Genomic DNA, 16,708 nt, shown 5'->3' on the forward strand with positions numbered 1-16,708 from the left:
TGGATCTTTTTTGTATTTTGGGCTGTAAATGTTATGGTTTGTAAACGACCCCAATCGCACAACTCAAGACAGGTATGATGGTTTGCCAAGAAACAGATATTTATTGAACAACAGGGAAATACAGGGAAAAGGGCACTGTCCCTTTAAGGGAGAATCACAAATACAGGAATATAATATGAGGGGAAGGAAAGGTGCCTTTAAGAGGCGGGCAGGAAAAGGGAACACTAAGGGAAAGTAAGGGAACGCCTAAGGGAAGGTTAAGGGAACGCCTTGGGACAGAGGAACTAGAGACTAGGTAAACCAGGGACAAGGAGAACTAGGGAGAGAGGACTAGGGACTAGGAGAGCTAGGGAACAGGAGAAACGGGGACTAGGGGAACTAGGGACAAGGAACTAGGTGGAACTAGAAAGGGGAGAACTAGGGAACAGGAACTAGGTGGAACTAGAAGGGGAGAACTTGGGACCAGGAACTAGGTGGAACTAGAAAGGGGAGAACTAGGGAACAGGAACTAGGTGGAACTAGAAAGGGGAGAACTAGGGAACAGGAACTAGGTGGAACTAGAAAGGGGAGAACTAGGGAACAGAGGGGACTGAGGCCCGCGGAGGCGGGCTGGGGTACAGGGAGGAACTGGGGACTGGTGGGAAAACATCTGGGCCGCTCTGCAGGACAGAGGAGAGAGTTAATGCACAAAAGGGAAAAAACAGAGCAGGTGCAGAACAGTCCAAATAACAAAGTGAACAAAGTAATAATATCTTCGTGTGACAAACACACAGGGGGAGATGTAAAGTCCAAAAATACTATTCTAAGTAAGAACCAAAAACAGTTTGGCATGAAATGTCCAAACTAACTAACAGAGGCAATACGCTGGGAGATGAAATGTCCAAACTAACTAACAGAGGCAATACGCTGGGAGAGTGACATCACAATCAAAACTCACCCAGGCGTATGCGTAAAGGTAAAGGGGCAGCAGCGGGAACGGGGGCAAGGGCACTACGCTGAGTGAGTGACATCACAATCAAAACTCACCCAGGCGTATGCGTAAAGGTACGGGGACAGCAGCGGGAACGGGGGCAAGGGCACTACGCTGAGTGAGTGACATCACAATCAAAACTCACCCAGGCGTATGCGTAAAGGTACGGGGACAGCAGCGGGAACGGGGGGCATCGCCACCGGGGCGGCTGGCTGTCCGAGCCGAGGGAGAGAGTGCTGGAACAGTGGCGGTGACGAGGGCATCGTCCACCGGGTAGCCGCTGTCGGAGCCGAGGAACAGAGTGCTGGAACAGTGGCGGTGACGAGGGCATCGTCCACCGGGTAGCCGCTGTCGGAGCCGAGGAACAGAGTGCGCGCCACACCTTGGTGTGCGCGTCGGAACAGGGAGCTGGAACAGTGGCGGTGGCGAGGATGTCGTCCACCGGGTAGCCACTGTCGGAGCCGAGGAACAGAGTGCGCGCCACACCTTGGTGTGCGCGTCGGAACAGGGAGCTGGAACAGTGGCGGTGGCGAGGATGTCGTCCACCGGGTAGCCACTGTCGGAGCCGAGGAACAGAGTGCGCGCCACACCTTGGTGTGCGCGTCGGAACAGGGAGCTGGAACAGTGGCGGTGGCGAGGATGTCGTCCACCGGGTAGCCACTGTCGGAGCCGAGGAACAGAGTGGCGCGCCACACCTTGGTGTGCGCGTCGGAACAGAGAGACGCATCGGGGTGCGTCTGCCAGGAGGAGTGTGCCAAGCACGAAGGTCTGGAAGATGCGCGTCTGTGCGCCGGTACGGAGGAGCGTGCCAAGCTCGAAGGTCTGGAAGATGCGCGTCAGTGCGCTGGTACGGAGGAGCGTGCCAAGCTCGAAGGTCTGGAAGATGCGCGTTGCGCGCTGGTCTGGAGAGCGTGCCAAGCTCGAGCGTCCTTGGAAGATGCGCGTTGCGCGCTGGTACGGAGGAGCGTGCCAAGCTCGAAGGTCTGGAAGATGCGCGTTGCGCGCTGGTCTGGAGAGCGTGCCAAGCTCGAGCGTCCTTGGAAGATGCGCGTTGCGCGCTGGTACGGAGGAGCGTGCCAAGCTCGAAGGTCTGGAAGATGCGCGTTGCGCGCTGGTCTGGAGAGCGTGCCAAGCTCGAGCGTCCTTGGAAGATGCGCGTTGCGCGCTGTGGACTGGAGAGCGTCTGCGCTGGTCTGGATGTGCGTCAGGACGACAGCTGCGCGGGGGGTCTGAAGTGGATGACTGGGATGCCTCCCGTGGAAGTCTAGGGAGCGCAGACCAGTCCCACTCTCAGGCAACGGCGACAGCAGGCGAAGGCTGGAGCAAACATCTCGACGCCGGAGAATGGAACAGCATAGGCAGACAGAGGATCTCCCGAAAGAGTCTAGATGTTTAGAGAATATGACTCGGCAAGTATACAACACGACCCCACGCCAAAACGAGGGGAAGCGCCCTGGTATTTAAAGCCCACAGGGGGACTAATTAGCCTGCCACCACAGGTGCGAGAGATAATAGAATATCGAACAGGTGTGGCCACTAAGGGTAAGGAACGAGAGGGTGGGGGCTAGAGAGAGTGAGTGAGAAGGGAAAATAAACAGTATAGAAGGGAAATAAACAGTATAGGTTTAAAGAAACAGAGAAAAGGTAGTGAGCAGCGGGCAAAACCTCACAGTATCCCCCCCTCCAACGGGAGCCACCCGGCGACCCAAAACAAATACAGACAAAGTGGCAGGGGGCAAAACAAGAGGTACTGGCCAAGCCAGCAGGGGAAGCCACCACAAGAGTGGGGCTAGCAAAAGAAACAGGGTCGCCGAGGGGTAACTGGGGGAACTGGTCTAGAGGAACTGGTCTAGAGGAACTGGGTCTAGAGAACTAGTCTAGAGGAACTGGTCTAGAGAACTGGTCTAGAGAACTGGTCTAGAGAACTGGGCTAGAGAACTGGTCTAGAGAACTGGTTTAGAGAACTGGTTTAGAGAACTGGTCTAGAGCAACTGGTCTAGAGGAACTGAGGGGCAAGCAGGGTAGCAAAGGGGTAACCATGGTAGCACCGGGAAGGGCTAGCAGAGGGAAGGTTGCTGCCAGGGCACTGATAGCTACAGGGCCTATGCTAGCTGTAATGCTACATCAACATAGAGGCTGCGCAAGCTGCCGAGCTAGGCTAGCAGAGGGAAAGGGTAGCTGCCAAGGCACTGATAGCTACAGGGCCTATGCTAGCTGTACTGCTACATCTACATAGAGGCTGCGCTAGCTGCCGGAGCTAGGCTGGCAGACAGGGCTGGACCAGCATGAGAGAACAAGCTAGCTGGAAGGACAGTCCTAGCTGTGGGAATACTGACCTTGCTAGCTGAAGGGCAGTCCTAGCAGTGGGAGAAACTACACAAAAAAGTGGAGGCCATGCAGAGGGACCGGGTTAGCTGCTTGGGCCTGGCTAGCTACAGGGCCTATGCCAGCTGCAAGGCTGCATTAACATAGAGGCTGTGCTAACAGCCGGGGCCAAGCTAGCAGACCGGGGCCATGCAGAGGGAAACTGGGTTAGCTGCCAGGGCATGGCTAGCTACAGGGCCCATGCCAGCAGCAAGGGCTGCATAAACATAGAGGCTGTGCTAGCAGCCGGGGCAAGACTAGCAGACAGGGGCTCTGCTGAGGGACTGGGTTAGCCGCCAGGGCATGGCTAGCTACAGGGGGGTCAAACAGGGCAAAACGGGAAGCAAACAGGGGAGCTAACCGGGGAGACTAACAAGCTAAACAGGGAAGCTAAACTGGGCTAAACAGGGAAGCTAACAGGGCTAACAGGGGAGCTAGAGGGGACAAGAAAAAAAAAGGCAAACTCAACATACACAGTCTGTGCTGGCTGGGGTCGTAGACTTGGTGGGGTCGTACTGTTATGGTTTGTAAACGACCCCAATCGCACAACTCAAGACAGGTATGATGGTTTGCCAAGAAACAGATATTTATTGAACAACAGGGAAATACAGGGAAAAGGGCACTGTCCCTTTAAGGGAGAATCACAAATACAGGAATATAATATGAGGGGAAGGAAAGGTGCCTTTAAGAGGCGGGCAGGAAAAGGGAACACTAAGGGAAAGTAAGGGAACGCCTAAGGGAAGGTTAAGGGAACGCCTTGGGACAGAGGAACTAGAGACTAGGTAAACCAGGGACAAGGAGAACTAGGGAGAGAGGACTAGGGACTAGGAGAGCTAGGGAACAGGAGAAACGGGGACTAGGGGAACTAGGGACAAGGAACTAGGTGGAACTAGAAAGGGGAGAACTAGGGAACAGGAACTAGGTGGAACTAGAAGGGGAGAACTTGGGACCAGGAACTAGGTGGAACTAGAAAGGGGAGAACTAGGGAACAGGAACTAGGTGGAACTAGAAAGGGGAGAACTAGGGAACAGAGGGGACTGAGGCCCGCGGAGGCGGGCTGGGGTACAGGGAGGAACTGGGGACTGGTGGGAAAACATCTGGGCCGCTCTGCAGGACAGAGGAGAGAGTTAATGCACAAAAGGGAAAAAACAGAGCAGGTGCAGAACAGTCCAAATAACAAAGTGAACAAAGTAATAATATCTTCGTGTGACAAACACACAGGGGGAGATGTAAAGTCCAAAAATACTATTCTAAGTGAGAACCAAAAACAGAGGCATTACGCTGGGAGATGAAATGTCCAAACTAACTAACAGAGGCAATACGCTGGGAGATGAAATGTCCAAACTAACTAACAGAGGCAATACGCTGGGAGAGTGACATCACAATCAAAACTCACCCAGGCGTATGCGTAAAGGTAAAGGGGCAGCAGCGGGAACGGGGGCAAGGGCACTACGCTGAGTGAGTGACATCACAATCAAAACTCACCCAGGCGTATGCGTAAAGGTACGGGGACAGCAGCGGGAACGGGGGCAAGGGCACTACGCTGAGTGAGTGACATCACAATCAAAACTCACCCAGGCGTATGCGTAAAGGTACGGGGACAGCAGCGGGAACGGGGGGCATCGCCACCGGGGCGGCTGGCTGTCCGAGCCGAGGGAGAGAGTGCTGGAACAGTGGCGGTGACGAGGGCATCGTCCACCGGGTAGCCGCTGTCGGAGCCGAGGAACAGAGTGCTGGAACAGTGGCGGTGACGAGGGCATCGTCCACCGGGTAGCCGCTGTCGGAGCCGAGGAACAGAGTGCGCGCCACACCTTGGTGTGCGCGTCGGAACAGGGAGCTGGAACAGTGGCGGTGGCGAGGATGTCGTCCACCGGGTAGCCACTGTCGGAGCCGAGGAACAGAGTGCGCGCCACACCTTGGTGTGCGCGTCGGAACAGGGAGCTGGAACAGTGGCGGTGGCGAGGATGTCGTCCACCGGGTAGCCACTGTCGGAGCCGAGGAACAGAGTGCGCGCCACACCTTGGTGTGCGCGTCGGAACAGGGAGCTGGAACAGTGGCGGTGGCGAGGATGTCGTCCACCGGGTAGCCACTGTCGGAGCCGAGGAACAGAGTGGCGCGCCACACCTTGGTGTGCGCGTCGGAACAGAGAGACGCATCGGGGTGCGTCTGCAAGGAGGAGTGTGCCAAGCACGAAGGTCTGGAAGATGCGCGTCTGTGCGCCGGTACGGAGGAGCGTGCCAAACTCGAAGGTCTGGAAGATGCGCGTCAGTGCGCTGGTACGGAGGAGCGTGCCAAGCTCGAAGGTCTGGAAGATGCGCGTTGCGCGCTGGTCTGGAGAGCGTGCCAAGCTCGAGCGTCCTTGGAAGATGCGCGTTGCGCGCTGGTACGGAGGAGCGTGCCAAGCTCGAAGGTCTGGAAGATGCGCGTTGCGCGCTGGTCTGGAGAGCGTGCCAAGCTCGAGCGTCCTTGGAAGATGCGCGTTGCGCGCTGGTAAGGAGGAGCGTGCCAAGCTCGAAGGTCTGGAAGATGCGCGTTGCGCGCTGGTCTGGAGAGCGTGCCAAGCTCGAGCGTCCTTGGAAGATGCGCGTTGCGCGCTGTGGACTGGAGAGCGTCTGCGCTGGTCTGGATGTGCGTCAGGACGACAGCTGCGCGGGGGGTCTGAAGTGGATGACTGGGATGCCTCCCGTGGAAGTCTAGGGAGCGCAGACCAGTCCCACTCTCAGGCAACGGCGACAGCAGGCGAAGGCTGGAGCAAACATCTCGACGCCGGAGAATGGAACAGCATAGGCAGACAGAGGATCTCCCGAAAGAGTCTAGATGTTTAGAGAATATGACTCGGCAAGTATACAACACGACCCCACGCCAAAACGAGGGGAAGCGCCCTGGTATTTAAAGCCCACAGGGGGACTAATTAGCCTGCCACCACAGGTGCGAGAGATAATAGAATATCGAACAGGTGTGGCCACTAAGGGTAAGGAACGAGAGGGTGGGGGCTAGAGAGAGTGAGTGAGAAGGGAAAATAAACAGTATAGAAGGGAAATAAACAGTATAGGTTTAAAGAAACAGAGAAAAGGTAGTGAGCAGCGGGCAAAACCTCACAGTAAAATTGTCAAAGAATGTCTGATGAGTAAGTGCTTTTGGCTTTTTTCCTTTGTTACCTCAGATGTTCAACATACATGTATGTGTAAGAATGTGTAATAACTAAGGCTGTCAAAGTTAAAGCTTTATTAACGCATTAACCCACAATTATTTTAACACTGCTATTTTTTTACTTATTTTTTTTTTTTTTTTTTTTTTTTTACCTGAGCTCTTGGGGGGCCACATCAAATGACGTGGCGGGCCGGATTTGGCCCGCGGGCCGTGAGTTTGACACCTATGCTGTAGAGGGTCTCAGGTCAGTTACTGTAGAGGGTCTCAGGTCTCAGGTCAGTTACTGTAGAGGGTCTCAGGTCTCAGGTCAGTTACTGTAGAGGGTCTCAGGTCTCAGGTCAGTTACTGTAGAGGGTCTCAGGTCAGTTACTGTAGAGGGTCTCAGGTCTCAGGTCAGTTACTGTAGAGGGTCTCAGGTCAGTTACTGTAGAGGGTCTCATGTCTCAGGTCAGTTACTGTAGAGGGTCTCAGGTCTCAGGTCAGTTACTAGAGGGTCTCAGGTCAGTTACTAGAGGGTCTCAGGTCAGTATACTTATTACTAATTTAAAAATACAGCTTCCTGATTGGTCAGTAGATTGGAGATCAAAGTGATGGGAGGGTGGCCATTACATTGGTTAACGTTTACATGCTTAACTCTCTGTGGAATACACAATACTCTCCTCTCCTCTCCCCTCTTCTCCTCTCCCCTCTTCTCCTCTCCTCTTCTCCTCTTATCCACTCCTCTCCTTCTCTCCTCCCCTCTTCTCCTCCCCTCTCGTTTGCTCTCTTCTCTTCTCCTCTCCTCTTTTCTCCTATCCGCTCCTCTCTCTATTTCAGCCTGGCTTGATTCAGGAAACACATTACGTAATTATTAGTAGAAGATGGTGTGTGTGTGTGTGTGTGTGTGTGTGTGTGTGTGTGTGTGTGTGTGTGTGTGTGTGTGTGTGTGTGTGTGTGTGTGTGTGTGTGTGTGTGTGTGTGTGTGTGTGTGTGTGTGTGTGTGTGTGTGTGTGTGTGTGTGTGTGTGTGTGTGTGTGTGTGTGTGTGTGTGTGTGTGTGTGTGTGTGTGTGTGTGTGTGTGTGTGTGAGAGAAAGAGAGAGAAAGAGAACAAGAGAGAGAGAAAGAGGGGGTAGGGGTACAGAGAGAGAACGAAAGAGAGAGAGAGAGAGAGAGAGAGAGAGAGAGAGAGAGAGAGAGAGAGAGAGAGAGAGAGAGAGAGAGGCAGAGAGAGAGAGAGACAGAGAAAAACATATGTTGTGTGTAATTAAGTGTAACAAGGTTGGTTATTATATAAGACGAGCCTGAGGATACACACATACATATACACACACACACACACACACACACACACACACACACACACACACACACACACACACACACACACGCACACGCACACGCACACACACACACCTGGTCTAGTGATTTATTTATTTAATTTTAGAACATGAACATATACATGTTATTAGTGTTGTCTCAGTTCATTTTATACTATATGTAACTGTATCTGTAACTGTATCTGTATCTGTATCTGTATCTGTATCTGTATCTATCTGTAGACTGGCTGGCTGACTGGCTGACTGACTGACTGACTGACTGACTGGCTGGCTGACTGGCTGGCTGGCTGGCTGGCTGACTGACTGACTGACTGACTGACTGCCTGACTGCCTGACTGACTGACTGGCTGGCTGACTGACTGACTGACTGACTGACTGGCTGACTGACTGACTGACTGACTGACTGACTGACTGGCTGGCTGACTGGCTGGCTGGCTGGCTGACTGACTGACTGCCTGACTGCCTGACTGACTGACTGGCTGGCTGACTGACTGACTGACTGACTGACTGACTGACTGACTGACTGACTGGCTGGCTGACTGACTGACTGACTGACTGACTGACTGACTGACTGACTGACTGACTGACTGACTGACTGACTGACTGACTGACTGACTGACTGACTGACTGACTGACTGACTCACTGACTGACTGACTGACTGACTGACTGACTGACTGACTGACTGACTCACTGACTGACTGACTGACTGACTGACTGACTGACTGACTGACTGACTGACTGACTGACTGACTGACTGACTGACTGACTGACTGACAGGCGGACAAACGGACAGACTTTCTGGCCTGGCTGTAAAACAGGAACTTAGAGAACAAATGTCGAAACTTATTTCCCCAGTTAACCCTTTCACTGCCACACGACCGCCGGTTAACCCTTTCACTGTGACAATACAGAAGGTTAGCCCTTTACTATCACACAACTGTACGGTTGTGTGATAGTAAAGGGTTAACCTTCTGTCGTGTGGCAGTGAAAGGGTTAAACATGTTATTGTGTAAGAAGTGAAGGGAAACAACATGACATCTATAAACATCAATGTCCCTTTTATATGTTTCACTTTCTCTCTACATGCCTGCATGTAATCCTATTTACATATCTGTAGATACCATATTTATATCTGTACATATCCCTTACCTACTCTTACTAGTTACGCTGCTGGCCAGTATGACTTACTACCATAGTGTCTTTATACCTGCATCACTGTTTGTACCCAGTTTAATTATTTTAACCTGTACAGTACGTTATTGTGCTTTACTGTTACATTTGCACTAGGGATGCTCGATATTGGCTTTTTTACCGATACCGATATTCCGATATTGTCCAACTCTTAATTTCGATACCGATACCGATACCGATATCAACCGATACCGATATATGCAGGGTTTCCCCCCAAAAAAACTGAATAATTTCAGGTAATTAATAATTTCACTGGATGCATTCAAAAGGCTTTCTAAATGTAAGCATTATCTGTGAAAAATATGATAATTAAAAAAGTAAAAATTAACATTACATATCTCTTGTTGTTGAATTAAACCAACATGCATACTTTTGACAATAAATAAAATAAGAATTGGTTCTTACTTGCTTGCCTGGGTAAATAAAGGTTAAATAAATGTAAAAAAAGAAAAAAAAAAAAAAAAAATTTTTTTTTTTTTTTTACCGATACCGATATTTTCCGATATCACATTTTACTGCCGATATCGGCCGATAATATCGGTCGGCCGATAATATCGGACATCCCTAATTTGCACTCTATATTACATAATAACAGATAATATTACATACTGTTTGTAAGAACAAAGGATGATCAACTGTGTCAAATTATATAGACAGGTGGACAGAAAGAGCAGCACAGCGCAAGCTTCTTATCAGCTTTTGATCTCCCAAACGTCATAAACAGAGTGGGGTCAAACTTTTCAGACGCACTTTCCAGCAAACAATCCAGTTGAGTCGTAGATAAAAAAATCAAACGTTGTTTATTGTGATCCAAGCATTATGATTCACAATTCCAAAATGACAAACGAATGAACAAATCTACAAAACAAACCTTTCCTGCGAGTATTAAGTGTGTGTGGTTGAAAACTGTACGATCACCCCGTCTTTCCAAATCAAAACCGGCCTTGTTCCCGGCAGACACCCATTTTAACACCTGATAATGATGATCAATCAGCGAACCATTAGGCCTAACATTACCATACCAAACCAACATAGGGGGAGCAATCATTCCAAATGACCAGCATGAATTATTTATGCTTCATGATAAATATATACACAATATAGAATACGTTTAAATCTAAATATCAACACATGATGGTCAAAAAGAAAACATTTTAAATAATAAGCAATATGGCTCCAACACTTCTTGTTATCTAATGCAGGAGCATGAAGTCACAATGGAATCTTGATTTTAGATTGGATTGGATTAGATTAGCACAAGTACAGTACAATGAAAAGAAACATCCAACCGGAGTGCAAATCTACCAGTAAAGTGCAGTAGTAATATACAATGTGATTCAACTGCATATAAAATATATAAAGTAGTTGTAGTATTAATATATACAGTGATACAGGTATAAAGATGGTAGTACGTCATACTGGCCAGCAGCGTAACTAGTAAGAGTAGGTAAGGGATATACTGTACAGATATAGATATAGTATGCAGGTACGTACAGACAGATGTGGATAGATAATAACATACAGTAGTTTCAGACTGCGAAAGATGGTAATGTTATTAACATGGTCATTATCGGCCAACCACTAATTGATAGTGTTTAAGAGAAGTTTGTGTGTGTGTGTGTGTGTGTGTGTGTGTGTGTGTGTGTGTGTGTGTGTGTGTGTGTGTGTGTGTGTGTGTGTGTGTGTGTGTGTGTGTGTTACAGGCTCTGGACAGTGACAGAACTATCATTCAGAAGATGAAGAAAGCCGCTAAAGCTAAACATGTCTCAGGACAAGGTACTAACACACACACACACACACACACACACACACACACACACACACACACACACACACACGCACACACGCACACAGACACACACACACACGCACACAGACACACACACACACACACACACACACACACACACACACACACACACACACACACACACACACACACACAACACACACACACACACACACACACACACACAATTTACACACCTCAGCACCCAGTGTTCCAGTCATATATTTGGCATGATATATTATATATCTTGTTACATATACAGCAGATATATTAATACTGCTGCTTCATGCTACATATACAGCAGATATATTAATACTGCTGCTTCATGCTACATATACAGCAGATATATTAATACTGCTGCTTCATGCTACATATACAGCAGATATATTAATACTGCTGCTTCTTGTTACATATACAGCAGATATATTAATACTGCTGCTTCATGCTACATATACAGCAGATATATTAATACTGCTGCTTCATGCTACATATACAGCAGATATATTAATACTGCTGCTTCTTGTTACATATACAGCAGATATATTAATACTGCTGCTTCATGCTACATATACAGCAGACAGACTAGTTACACCTCCACCCAAAAAAGCTTTACTGACTGATTTATAAAGTAATGAATGCTTCTAACCACTATCTTTATCATACCTCTCTCTCCCACTCTCATCCCCTTTGTCTGGCTCTTTCTCCCTCTCTCTCTCTCTTTCTCCCTCTCTCTCTCTCTCCCTCTCTCTCTTTCTCCCTCTCTCTCTCTCTCTTTCTCCCTCTCTCTCTCTCTTTCTCCCTCTCTCTCTTTCTCCCCCCCTCTCTCTCTCTCTCTCTCTCTCTCTCTCTCTCTCTCTCTCTCTCTCTCTCTCTCTCTCTCTCTCTCTCTCTCTCTCTCTCTCTCTCTCTCTCTCCTCTCTCTCTCTTTCTCCCCCTCTCTCCTCTCTCCCCTCTCTCTCTCTCTCTCTCTCTCTCTCTCTCTCTCTCTCTCTCTCTCTCTCTCTCTCTCTCTCTCTCTCTCTCTCTCTCTCTCTCTCTCTCTCTCTCTCTCTCTCTCTCTCTCTCCCTCCTCTCTCTCTATCTCTTTGTCTCTCAGACCACGTCTCTCACTTGGAGCAGTACATTTATTCCATGGAGAAGCTGTCAGTCAACTGTCACTCAAACGGGGAGACAGAGGTTGGCTCTGCCTTCTCCCGACTGGCTGACTTCTCTAAGGAGCTACTGACGCCCATGAAGAATCTGGTGAGGAGAGAGAGGGAGAGGAAGGGGGATGGAGGGATGGAGAGAGGTGGAGAGATGGAGAGTAAGACGGAATACTAAAAGAAAAGAGGGATATGGATAGATTAAAGAAAAAGGAGAGAGAAAGGAAGAAAGAGTGAGTGAGGAGAGAGAGGAAGAGAGGGAGAAGGAGGGGGAGAGAGGAAGAGAGGGAGAGAGAGGAGGAGAGAGGGAGAGAGAGAGGGATAACGAGGGGGAGAGAGAGAGGAAGAGAGGGGGTGAGGGGAGAGAGAGAGGGAGAGAGAGATGGAGAAAGATGGGGGAATAGAGAGGAAGAGAGGGGAGTGAGGGGGAGAGAGAGGGAGTGAGGAAGAGAGGGGGTGAGGAGAGAGAGAGGAAGAGAGAGGGGGGAGAGAGAGAGGAAGAGAGAGGGGGGAGAGAGAGAGGAAGAGATGACAGAATACCTCCAACACCCAGAGGACGATGAGCTTAGAGGGCCGGCATGTTCGATCGCTCCCCGAGCAGCACATTTACAGAGACTGGATGACCTCACCTGGAGGAGAGCAAACCTCTAGTGAACCACAGACACCTTTCCTCTATTGGAACTATTGTCAACTGCAGTAGGCCCAAGTAGGAACCTTTAAATAGTTGGGGAAATAGTGTCTGCAGTTCACTAGAGACCTGCTCTCCTCTGGGTGATAATAGTGTCTATAGTTCACTAGAGGTCTGCTCTCCTCTGGGTGATAACAGTGTCTATAGTTCACTAGAGGTCTCCTCTCCTCTGGGTGATAATAGTGTCTGTAGTTCACTAGAGGTCTGCTCTCCCTCTGGTGATAATAGTGTCTGTAGTTCACTAGAGGTATGCTCTCCTCTGGTTGATAATAGTGTCTATAGTTCACTAGAGGTCTGCTCTCCTCTGGGTGATAATAGTGTCTGTAGTTCACTAGAGACCTGCTCTCCTCTGGGTGATAATAGTGTCTGTAGTTCACTAGAGGTCTGCTCTCCTCTGGGTGATAATAGTGTCTGCAGTTCACTAGAGGTCTGCTCTCCTCTGGGTGATAATAGTGTCTGCAGCTCACTAGAGGTCTGCTCTCCTCTGGGTGATAATAGTGTCTGCAGTTCACTAGAGACCTCCTCTCCTCTGGGTGATAATAGTGTCTATAGTTCACTAGAGGTCTGCTCCCTCTGGGTGATAATAGTGTCTGCAGTTCACTAGAGGTCTGCTCTCCTCTGAGTGATAATAGTGTCTGTAGTTCACTAGAGGTCTGCTCTCCTCTGGGTGATAATAGTGTCTGCAGTTCACTAGAGGTCTGTTCTCCTCTGGGTGATAATAGTGTCTGTAGTTCACTAGAGGTCTGCTCTCCTCTGGGTGATAATAGTGTCTGTAGTTCACTAGAGACTGCTCTCCTCTGGGTGATAATAGTGTCTGTAGTTCACTAGAGACCTGCTCTCCTCTGGGTGATAATAGTGTCTGTCGTTCACTAGAGACCTGCTCTCCTCTGGGTGATAATAGTGTCTGTAGTTCACTAGAGGTCTCCTCTCCTCTGGGTGATAATAGAGTCTGTAGTTCACTAGAGGTCTGCTCTCCTCTGGGTGATAATAGTGTCTGTAGTTCACTAGAGTCTGCTCTCCTCTGGGTGATAATAGTATCTGTAGTTCACTAGAGGTCTGCTCTCCTCTGGGTGATAATAGTGTCTGTAGTTCACTAGAGACATGCTCTCCTCTGGGTGATAATAGTGTCTGTAGTTCACTAGAGTCTGCTCTCCTCTGGGTGATAATAGTGTCTGTAGTTCACTAGAGACATGCTCTCCTCTGGGTGATAATAGTGTCTGTAGTTCACTAGAGGTCTGCTCTCCTCTGGGTGATAATAGTGTCTGTAGTTCACTAGAGGTCTGCTCTCCTCTTGGTGATAATAGTGTCTACAGTTCACTAGAGACCTGCTCTCCTCTGGGTGATAATAGTGACTACAGTTCACTAGAGGTCTGCTCTCTGGGTGATAATAGTGTCTGTAGTTCACTAGAGGTCTGCTCTCCTCTGTGATAATAGTGTCTGTAGTTCACTAGAGGTCTCCTCTCCTCCGGGTGATAATAGTGTCTGTAGTTCACTAGAGACCTGCTCTCCTCTGGGTGATAATAGTGTCTGCAGTTCACTAGATGTCTGCTCTCCTCTGGGTGATAATAGTGTCTGTAGTTCACTAGATGTCTGCTCTCCTCTGGGTGATAATAGTGTCTGTAGTTCACTAGAGGTCTGCTCTCCTCTGGGTGATAATAGTGTCTGTAGTTCACTAGAGGTCTGCTTTCCTCCGGGTGATAATAGTGACTACAGTTCACTAGAGGTCTGCTCTCCTCTGGGTGATAATAGTGTCTACAGTTCACTAGAGACCTGCTCTCCTCTGGGTGATAATAGTGACTACAGTTCACTAGATGTCTGCTCTCCTCCGGGTGATAATAGTGACTACAGTTCACTAGATGTCTGCTCTCCTCTGGGTGATAATAGTGTCTGTAGTTCACTAGAGACCTGCTCTCCTCTGGGTGATAATAGTGACTACAGTTTACTAGAGGTCTGCTCTCTGGGTGATAATAGTGTCTACAGTTCACTAGAGGTCTGCTCTCCTCTGGGTAATGTCAACCGGTGGAGTTTATGGGGATTCGGCAGAGCTCTCAAGACACAGAACACGTGGTAGGTTTCATGTCTGATTATCACATGTGCTCCTCACAACAGAACGATTACGATTCAGATGAAAAGGAGAAGTTATTTCTTTGTTTATTTGTTTTTGCCAACTTCCTGTCTGAGCAGCTGAATATTAAAGAACTGAATCTGGGATCCAAACAAAAAGTGTAGTTTCAACACCAAAGCTTGAAATCTGAGTGACACAGCTATACGGAGACTACCCCTGTGTTAGATTACATTAGATTAGATTTAATTTCATTGCCATTCCACAGGGTACACGTACAAAGTACAACAAAATGTAGTTAGCATCTAACCACAGTGCAAAGGAGCAGTGCATTGTAATGTACATATTATGTGTTAGGGTTAGGTGTCTTTTCTAGAACCCAGGAGCAGAACAAGTAAGGCTTTGTCAGTATTCCAATGTACAGTGTAAAATGTGTGTGTGTCCCCTACCCAACCCCCCCACCCCCACCTCCAATGTACAGCCCTCACCCAACCCACCCAACCCCACCCCACCCATCCAACCTCCTCCAATGTACAGTTTCTACGCCAAATGTATATACACTCCTTTTCTGGACACTTTTGTATCACAAACAGTACTGTATTTGCAAATCTGATATGTCATAAATGTATAGATGTAGCAGTACTGTCTATCTGTATGTCATGTATGTCATATATGTTATGATGAATTGAAAATGGGGGACCCTGATGTAACAAGACGAAAGTCTTTCTCTGGTCTGCATCCCCTTAACAATTGTATGTATTGAGCTGTACTGTACTGTACCCATTCTGCAATCTGTTAATAACGTTTCAATCAATCAATCAATCAAACACAGGCACAGGAGAAGGAGCGATTTAGAATTATTTTTTAAATTTTTACAGATTTATTTTAGCGCTTTTCTAGCTTTTTCTGGTCAGACATGACCGACAGAGGAGAGGGTGAACGGGAGAAGAGTGGGAAGACATGCGACAAATATCCCCCGGGAGCGGGAAGCGAACCCAGGACGGCCGCGTAGGTGTGCGAGGCACTATGGTATGTGCCACGAGGGCGCCCCGCGATTTAGAATATTTAATGATAGTATGGGAAGCAAGGTCCAAGGTGGTGAGAGGAGCTCAGAGAGAAGGGTCAAGGAGTGGAGGAGCGACAGACTGGGTGGGTGTGTGTGTGTGTGTGAGGTCCATGATGGTTCAGGCTGGTGAGGGTCCGTGTTGAGGTGTAGTCCGGAGAGGTGAGATCCTGGAGATCAGAAGACAAGAGTTAGTATGGAGCAAAAAGTCACTGGGCACAAGAAGACATGATTCCATGAACGCTGAGGTCTGAATAGAGTCCTATACCACGGGAGGTGAAAACAACACTCGGACAAGGAGTGACAGGGGTGCAGGCCTCTTTATCCTGGCTCCTTTATGATGTGAGGGTTCTCAGGTGTGTAGGCCGCGCCCAGGAAGACAGTGGTTGTGAGGTGGAGACAGGAAGGACCATGTATGGGCCTGGGAACCTGCTGACACACACAGGGGATAGAAAAGGCCTGGCTGTGGCTGTAACACATACGCTTCTAGGCCTCTTTGCTTTTGGAAAGAATGATAAAAAAATTCAATAAATAAATAAATAAATAAATGTATTATAATTGTTGTAATTCTTTTTTGCATTCAACTAAGAGGTTGGCAGTCGACTACGGCTCCTTTCGATCGATTAGTCGACTAATGGGGTTCAGCCCTAGTAGACGATATGAAAGGCGTGTAGGCAAGTTCAGCAGGGTGACAGCAGATACGCAGGGATAAGCTGATCCTGAGCCTGCTGGTCCTGGAGCTGAGATTCCCGTAGCACCTCCCAGAGGGGGGGAGGGGGGACAACAGTCTATGGTTGGGATGAGAGGGTCCTTGACGATGCTGCATGTGTTCTTCAGACACTGTTGTGCTGGACAGCCTCAATTGCAGGGAGTGGTATCGTTGAGGTGTTGGGTGGTTCTCACCGTCCTCTGCAGTGCTTTCTGGTCTGGTCTTTGTAAACTTGGGAATCAAATATACTTGTGTTTGAGCT

The 16,708-nt window shown here is 48.9% G+C and overlaps 1 protein-coding gene across 1 annotated transcript in view; it reads left to right on the plus strand.

Moving 5' to 3' along the window:
• Positions 1 to 10,702: 10,702 nt before the first annotated feature.
• Positions 10,703 to 16,708, plus strand: part of LOC311248644 (arf-GAP with SH3 domain, ANK repeat and PH domain-containing protein 1-like) — a gene marked incomplete at its 3' end in the record, with an annotated part of 66,834 nt that continues 60,828 nt past the window's right edge. The window contains 2 exon segments of the mRNA XM_084339498.1: positions 10,703 to 10,769; positions 11,879 to 12,024. Of these exon segments, the coding sequence (XP_084195624.1) occupies positions 10,730 to 10,769; positions 11,879 to 12,024 (186 nt within the window). The 5' untranslated portion in view covers positions 10,703 to 10,729.

This window comes from Notolepis coatsorum (assembly GCF_963971535.1).
Source record: "Notolepis coatsorum genome assembly, contig: SCAFFOLD_965, whole genome shotgun sequence".
Taxonomy (NCBI): Eukaryota; Metazoa; Chordata; class Actinopteri; order Aulopiformes; family Paralepididae; genus Notolepis; species Notolepis coatsorum.